This window comes from Balaenoptera borealis (assembly GCF_965194805.1).
Source record: "Balaenoptera borealis genome assembly, chromosome: 16".
Taxonomy (NCBI): domain Eukaryota; kingdom Metazoa; phylum Chordata; class Mammalia; order Artiodactyla; family Balaenopteridae; genus Balaenoptera; species Balaenoptera borealis.
Window position 1 is genome coordinate 46,240,239 of NC_138872.1, and position 7,744 is coordinate 46,247,982.

The 7,744-nt window shown below is 61.0% G+C and overlaps 1 protein-coding gene across 1 annotated transcript; it reads left to right on the plus strand.

Annotated features, from left to right (window-relative positions):
• Positions 1–1,473: 1,473 nt before the first annotated feature.
• NKX2-2 (NK2 homeobox 2) lies at positions 1,474–5,524 on the plus strand. The gene is made up of 3 exons (XM_082361058.1): positions 1,474–1,817; positions 2,323–3,026; positions 3,944–5,524. The coding sequence occupies exons 2-3, from the start codon at positions 2,768–2,770 to the stop codon at positions 4,504–4,506; spliced, it is 822 nt and encodes a 273-aa protein (XP_082217184.1). The 5' UTR covers positions 1,474–1,817; positions 2,323–2,767; the 3' UTR covers positions 4,507–5,524.
• Positions 5,525–7,744: the final 2,220 nt, after the last annotated feature.

Genomic DNA, 7,744 nt, shown 5'->3' on the forward strand with positions numbered 1-7,744 from the left:
CTTGTGGGGGGGAAAGGGGGGAAGGAAGGGGGGGAAGGAAGGGGGGGAAGGAAGGGGGGAAGGAAGGGAAGGAAGGGGGGAGGAAGGGGGAAGGAAGGGGGAGGAAGGGGGGAAGGAAGGGGGAAAGGGCGGAAGGAGGGGGAGAAAGGAGAAAAGGAAAAGTAGGAGAAAGAGAGGAATGGGGAGCGTCGACATGAAGGGGTTTCCTTAATATTGTGGACGGATTCAGAAATGAATGAAGAGATAGTCCATTGAAAAGGGTTGAATGCCATGACAACTAGGAACAACCTTAGATTTATTCCAAACAGTTAGGACACATTGAAAGAGAGCGTCAATCATGTATTATTTCTCCACTGAAATAAATGCAAAAACCGAGCCGGGACAAAGGCTTCCAACGGGAGCGGGACATTTGTCTACATTTCGCTCATTGTCCGCAGCTTAGCAATCGGTTTGTATTTGTGTTTGCCCGGGTCCGACCACCCAGGACGCGCCGACGAGGGGCTCCCTCTAACCTGGGCCATTGTCACCCACGTCACATACTGGGGGCGAGGCAGCGAGGGCTGCAGAAAGCCGCCGAGCGGCTCGGGGAGAGGCGCCCTCGCCGGGCGCTGGTAACTCGGGGGCGGCCGGGGCGCTGCGGCCGCAGCTGCGAGCGGGGAGTACGGGCGCCCGCGCTGCGCTCGCCGGCGTGGAGGCGGCCCCAGCGGAGGGCTTGGGGGTGGGCAGACCCCGACCCCCGCCGCGGCCTTCTCCGTCCCTTCCCGCCCCCCGGCCAAGCACCGTCCTGACGCTCCTCTGGGGCGGATGAGCATCAGGTAGCAAACCTCCCTCGCGCAAAAAAAAAAAAACAAAAAACAAAAAAAACTGGAAGGAGGGGCGGGAAGTGTGGCCTGGATTTTTCCTCGCCGGCGCCGAGGAGGAGGTGCCGTCCTGGGAAAGTGCAGTTCCCAGGCCGGCCCGGGGCTGGGACCCGCACACAAACCTCACGCAAGCTGGGAGCCTGGAGCGTGTCCTCAGAACTCGCCCCTGGTGCGTCGGAAAGGACTCCCTGGGGAGAAGAAAACTCCGGAGAGAACTCAGCAGCACCTCCCGCCCTGCGACCCCCTTCCCCGCGGTTTTCGGGGTCCTCACCCCGGCTGGAGACAGCGCCCCCGCCCCTCCCCCCTCCCCTCTACCCCTGCCCCCCCCCCCCGCTCTGCCTCCGCTGGAGGCTGGAAAGGGAGGCATAATAGGGGGCAGGAAGGGCGCGGGGCCGCCTGCCCTTCCCTCCACCCGGAGAGCGCGGCCCGCGGGGCCCGGAGGCGGTGGGGCCGGGCCGATCGCGGCCCGAGGGAGACTTCCCCACCCCCACCGCCCCTCCCCGGGCGCCCGCAAAGCAGAAAGTGAACTGCGCGGTCCTGCTCAGCAGCACAGAGCTGGGGGGAGGGGGAGGGGAGGGGGAGGCGGGGAGAAGGAAATAAATGTCTTTAGCAAATAAAGGGTGTCGGGGCGGGGGAGGTGGTGTCGCTTGGTGGTGGCTCCGGCCGGCCCCGAGCCGATTCCTCTCCTGGGTTTCGGGCTCTTTCGGCGTTTAACTAGAATCAATTACTTGCCTTGTCATTTCTAGTACTCATCCTTAAGCCTCAACCAAAATATTGACCTAGGAGGCTTACAGAAGTTGGGCTCTTGCCATTTGAACCGGATCTTGTTTAGGGAACGGCCAGCGATGGGAAGGAGAGATTTCCGCGGCTCAGCCTGCGCTCCCTCCCCCTTTTCCAAAGGCGCCACAAATCGCCAATTTTCCGGCTTGCTGGGGGCAGGCGCGCGGGGGCAGGGAGGTAGGAACCAGTGACTGTTAAGGAGGATTCTCTTTTTCTCTCCTCCTCCGGGTTTCTGTTTTGTTTTCTTTCCTCCTCCCCCGCTTTTTTTTAAAGATGCAATTTGTTAAAACTGCCCTTTCAAGTGTGTGGACTCGCGAGCGACGCGGTGGTCCTTTGTATGTAAATACTGGGTAAAAAAGGCTCGCCCCGTCTTTGCAATTAATTGACACGTTACACCTCTCATCTTGCTCTAGAGGGCTGTTGGCTGGGAGCGCGGAGCTCCCCAAAACCCACAATTTCACATCTGCAAATACAGTCTTCATCCACTTGACTTCCAAGACCCGCCCACACGTGTCCAACCTTTGCGTTTTAATGTCTCCCTCCCCCTTTTTTTCCACCCTTCTTTTGCTCCCCCTCCCTCCCTCCCTCTCTCCCTCCCCCCTCTTTCCCTCCCCCCTTTCCCTCCCCCTCCCTCTATCTTTCCCTCCCTCTCTTTCTCCCCCTCTTCCCCCCCTCTCCCCAGGTTCGTGAGTGGAGCCCAGCCTTATATGGACTGATCGCTCGGGCAATGGCCCATTTTTTCCTCGCCACCAGCCGCCACCGCGCGCTGAGCGGCCGCCGGAGCCGGAGCTGACGCCGCCTTGGCACCCCTCCTGGAGTTACAAACTCGGGCCCGGCCCGCAGCGCTGGCGCGCAGGCCGCCCGGCTCCCCGCGTCCATTTCCGCGTGCTTGCAGAGAAGACACAGGCAACGCCTTGGGCTTTTTCTTTCTTTCTTTCTTTCTTTTTCTCCCCTTTCCCAGAGTTTCTTTCTTTCTCTTAAACATAATAATCTCAATAATTAAAGCCCATCCCCCCTCCCCTCCCCCAACCCCTCTCCCCATACCCCCTCCCCCGCCCCTACTGAGAGCGCAACGAATTGACCAAGTGAAGCTACAACTTTGCGGCATAAATTGCGGGGTCCCGGCCATGTCGCTGACCAACACAAAGACGGGGTTTTCGGTCAAGGACATCTTGGACCTGCCGGACACCAACGATGAGGAGGGCTCGGTGGCCGAAGGGCCGGAGGAGGAGAGCGAGGGGCCGGAGCCCGCCAAAAGGGCCGGGCCGCTGGGGCAGGGCGCCCTGGACACGGTGCAGAGCCTGCCCCTGAAGAACCCCTTCTACGACAGCAGCGACAACCCGTACACGCGCTGGCTGGCCAGCACCGAGGGCCTCCAGTACTCCCGTAAGTAGCGAAACTTGGCCGCCGCGGCTGTGACCGCCTCTGTTACTGTGGCCGCAGCCCGGGCCCGCACGCCGGGGGTGGGGTGGGGGAGAAAAGGGATGGAGTCTTGTGAGCCAGATCCCTCACCCTACGCCCCCAGAAAGATGCCTAACGCTTGTTTGGGATGCCCTACCTCTTCCCTCTTCGTCAGACCCCCCTAGTCCGGGAAAGAGACTTGGTCTCATATTTTTTCCAAAGAGAGAAATTAGGAGGAAGGAGGGGAGGGGAATACCTCCCAAGGGCTGGTTACAGACGTCAACCAGAACTGACGGCTCCGGCCGGAGCCCCCCTCCCCCATTCCGACAGCCGGGAAGGACTGGCCTGGAGCACTGGAGCGAGCCAGCCTGCCTCGGGGTACGGGGAGAGGGTGGCCCGGGTATAAATAGCTCCCCCTGCCCCCTGCACTTCATAGAGGACGCTCTGTGCGGTGCGGAGGGTGTCCAGAAAGTCGGAAAGCAGAAACGAAAGCCCCCAAAACCTGCCTTAAATGGCCGAGCCGATCAATGCCGGGATTGTGGGTTTTTTCTCTTAAAAATCTGCCCACGTCTCTCCGGAGAGGAAACTGCTTAAGGGGGCCGGAGCCCTTAACCCGCGATGATCTCCTCCGCGCGCCACTCCCCCCCAAAATACGCACCCACACTGGGCGAACCCCTAGAAAGGAGAGCACCGAGCCCCTACTCCTGCCGCTTCTTCTCTTTCCCCGGGGCGGACACCGACGATTTCGTCAGGCGTGGAGCAGGGCGGGGGTCAGGGCGAAGGCAGCGGGGCCTGGCTGCGGGGCGCACAGGCCCGAGGGCGCACGGAGGATCCGGGGCGCGCGGGGTCGGGCCCGGCCAAGCGCGGCCTCCAGGCTCCTGATGGGCTTCTCTTTCCCCCAGTGCATGGGCTGGCAGCCGGCGCGGCGCCCCAGGACTCGAGTTCTAAGTCCCCGGAGCCCTCGGCCGACGAGTCACCGGACAATGACAAGGAGACTCCCGGCGGCGGAGGGGACGCCGGCAAGAAGCGGAAGCGGCGGGTGCTCTTCTCCAAGGCGCAGACCTACGAGCTGGAGCGGCGCTTCCGGCAGCAGCGGTACCTGTCGGCGCCAGAGCGCGAACACCTGGCCAGCCTCATCCGCCTCACGCCCACGCAGGTCAAGATCTGGTTCCAGAACCACCGCTACAAGATGAAGCGCGCCCGGGCAGAGAAAGGTATGGAGGTGACGCCCCTGCCCTCGCCGCGCCGGGTGGCCGTGCCCGTTTTGGTCAGGGACGGCAAACCGTGCCACGCGCTCAAAGCCCAGGACCTGGCAGCTGCCACCTTCCAGGCGGGCATCCCCTTTTCGGCCTACAGCGCGCAGTCTCTGCAACACATGCAGTACAACGCCCAGTACAGCTCGGCCGGCACCCCCCAGTACCCGACAGCACACCCCCTGGTCCAGGCCCAGCAGTGGACTTGGTGAGCGTCGCCCCTCCGAGACTCTCGGCCCCAGGCCCAGGCCCCACCCCAGCGGCGGAGGCGAGGAGGACTCGGCCCTTACAGTGGTTATTATATTATAATTATTATTATGGAGTCGAGTTGACTCTCGGCTCTGCTGGGGAGGCGCCAGGAGGTTGCCTGCACCTCCTTGGAGAGGCAGATTCCACCCCCCAGCTCCGCCTCATCCCTCTCTCCGTTTGAACCTTTGGAGACGGCTGAACCATAAGCCGTGTTTACAGAATGTTTGCGCAGCTTCGCTTCTCTGCCTCTCCCCGGGGACCGAATGGTCCCAGAGTTAACGTCCTCACCTGAGAAGGAGAAAAAGATCCCCCCGCCCCGCTTTTGTGAATTTTGTAAAATATGTTTGTGTGAGTAGCGATATTGTCAGCCGTCTTCTTCTGAAGCAAGTGGAGAACACTTTAAAAATATAGAGGATTTTTTTTCTCCATTTTTTTTAAAATAAGAAAATGCTAAATATTTATGGCCATGTAAACGTTCTGACAACTGGTGGCAGATTTCGCTTTTCGTTGTAAATATCGGTGGTGATTGTTGCCAAAATGACCTTCAGGAAGGGCCTGTACCCCTCAGGGCCCAACTCCTTTCTTTGTGGTTTGTCTTGGTTTGCTTATATTTGGTTACCCCTGCTTTCTTCTTTTCTTTTTTTATTTTGTTCAGTGCAAACATTTCTCAAATATTAAAAAGGAAAAATGTGTAGGCGAGCGAGAAGCCCCCTGCCCCATCCTCCGGGTCCTGAACCCCGGAACTTGGAGCTCAGCGGTTCCGTGCGGTTCCCCAAGAGCGCCGGGCGCTGAAAGCTTTCAATTTTTTTAAATAAGAATTTTAATAAAAATCCTGTGTTTAAAAAAACCAAGCCCGGCCCTCCCGTTTGTCTTACTTTGTCGCCCTGCGCCGGGCAGGAGGTCTCGGGCAAGGAGCCGGGCCAGGCCGCTGGCCGCGCTCTCCCCCGCGCATTCCTTGGGGGCCGGAGCACCCGGGGCGCTGGGGAGGCTTCCGGAACAGGCCTCTCCCGGGCGGGCGGGCCAGGCCCCGCGCCTTGGACCCCGGGCCCGCGCGGGAGCGCTGGGCCTCGGGCCTGCGAGCGGCTGACCCGCCGCCCGGGGTCGCTCGGCCTCTCCCAGCCTGTCTCCCGGCCTCACGCGCGGTCTGCATCCGGGCGGCAGCGCCCTGGCGCGGGAGGAAGAGTGACTTTGGAAAACGCAAAGGCGAGAAGAGCAAGCCCCCCTCGCTCGCCCAAATCTACGAGTGGCTCCTTCAGCCTGAGGAGCTGTTGAAGCCACTACACTCGATGACTTTCATTTTGTTGCATTTGATTTACCTCGTGCTAAGAAGGGGAGGGGGGCGCTGAGGTTGAGACTGGTCGGCTTCTCTCCCCACCCCTTTGCAAATCCGCGGCCGGGAGGCGGCCTAGACCTGGGCGCGGGGGCCGGGGGCGCGTTTCGGGGCGCTCCGAGCTTTGGCTACAAGGAGGGACGCGGGGACCCGGGCGCGGGAGACTACGGGGTGGGTGGAGGTGCTTCGGCCTCCCTGGGTTCCTCGGCCGGGGAGAGCCAGGGAGCGGGAGTCAGAGGCGATCCCTGCTAACCGAGCCTTTCTTCCATCCCCACTCTTTCCGAGTTTCCCGCCTCTGTCCCTGGACTGGGTGCCGCGCCTCGTCCCCTCCTAGCATCTGGCTGTGCGCGGTCCCCCAGGCCAGCTCTCTGGCGTGAAGCTGGGCGAATTGCTCGCTAGAAAGTAGTGGTCTGGGGGTGGAGTAGTGCGTCCCGGCCTCCTGGGCTGCGGTAAGGGGAGCGGGAAGTGAGCACACCGCCCTCGTTCGCCCCGGGGAGGGCGGACGGTCCTTCCCTGCTAGAGATCTGATCCCATCCCACCCTTGCCTCAGGGAGAGCTCCCTGGAGGACGCCGGCGCATACTTGCCCGCGCCGGGGAGCGTCTCAGAGGGCCCCGCGGACTTGGGGGTAGGGGCGCCTGTCTTCTCTATCTCGCGGATTTCCGAAAATACCCGGGGCTCTGCAGCTCAGACCGCGCTCGGAGACGCCTCGGGATTGAAAGTCGGCCCCATTCGGAAACTGTATCTCTGGTTTTCTCTCGAGCTCCACCTTCATGGCTGGGGGCGGGGGCGAGGAGGCCGAGCAAAGGGAGCGGCCCCAGCTGACTTTCTCGCTACCTCTAGTTGATGATCAGATTTAATTCAATATCTAAAGCAAACATGATTATCCGTGTGACCAAATCTGCGCGTCAATAGCACTCAGCGCCACACGCCCGGGGACGTGATTACACGTTACTCCCGCGTTGCGCAGCCGCCCCTGGATAATTGAGGGCTCTGGAGTCTTTCTAATATCCTCCTAAATGTCCTTTCATATCTCCAGGTTCGACTGGGTTTTTCCAGGTTTTCCTAAATGCGGGAAAGTCTACCTTTGTTCCCCACACTAGCTTGGAAACGTTTGGGGTTTTATTTCTTGCTCTTTTCAAAGGCCAGGAGAATTCTCCCCAAATCGTGTGTCTGCAATAGCCGAATGCCCAACTTGCCCTGATACCAATCACTCAACATTCCTCTTGTAACTGCCCTCTACCCCCATCCGTCAGCAGGGAGGTGAGAGTTCCGAGCCTCTTGGAGTGGGGTTGTCACTAGGCCTGAGGCACAGCCCCAAGACTTGGTTGATTTTGACTGCTCCAGGACCCAAAACTTCCGGGGGCCAAGAATGATCGTAGGAGCGTCCGCCCGGCCTCCAGAGAGGAAGGAGGCAGCTTGGAAGGGCCAAATTCTCGCAGGCATCCACGTGTGCTCGTTGAGGGCGCGTTTGGGGTAGTGGCTAGGCCTAGCGGCCTGCAGTCTGGGTGTGCGCGCCGGCGGCTGGGAGCCGGGGAGGTGGGCCCGACGCCCGCCTCTCTCTATCCTCGGGTCCCCATGGAGTCAATAAAAGCGCCCGCGGAGGCTGTGTGGCCCTAACCCCAGCGCCCTGGGAGCGCACCCGGCGCGGGGTCCGCTTCGGCAGTCTATCTTCGCCCAATCTACAGCGGGCCGCACAAAACGGCACAATGGGAGAGCTGGGAGCCAGGGATGTTAGAGGCGTGCATATTAAAAAGAGACAGAGAAAGGATCGCAGGGGACAGAGAGAGGGGAAGAGGGAGAAGGGGCCCACCCTCCGCCCCCCTCCGCCCCCCTCCGCCCCGCACCATTCAGCGCGCTTATCGCGGGCAGT

Excerpts from the sequence above, each read along its gene's own strand:
- NKX2-2 (XM_082361058.1), top strand. The coding sequence starts at position 2,768 with ATGTCGCTGACCAACACAAAGACGGGGTTTTCGGTCAAGGACATCTTG. Across the intron at positions 3,027-3,943 it reads CGAGGGCCTCCAGTACTCCC|TGCATGGGCTGGCAGCCGGC; the intron begins GTAAGTAGCGAA and ends TCTTTCCCCCAG.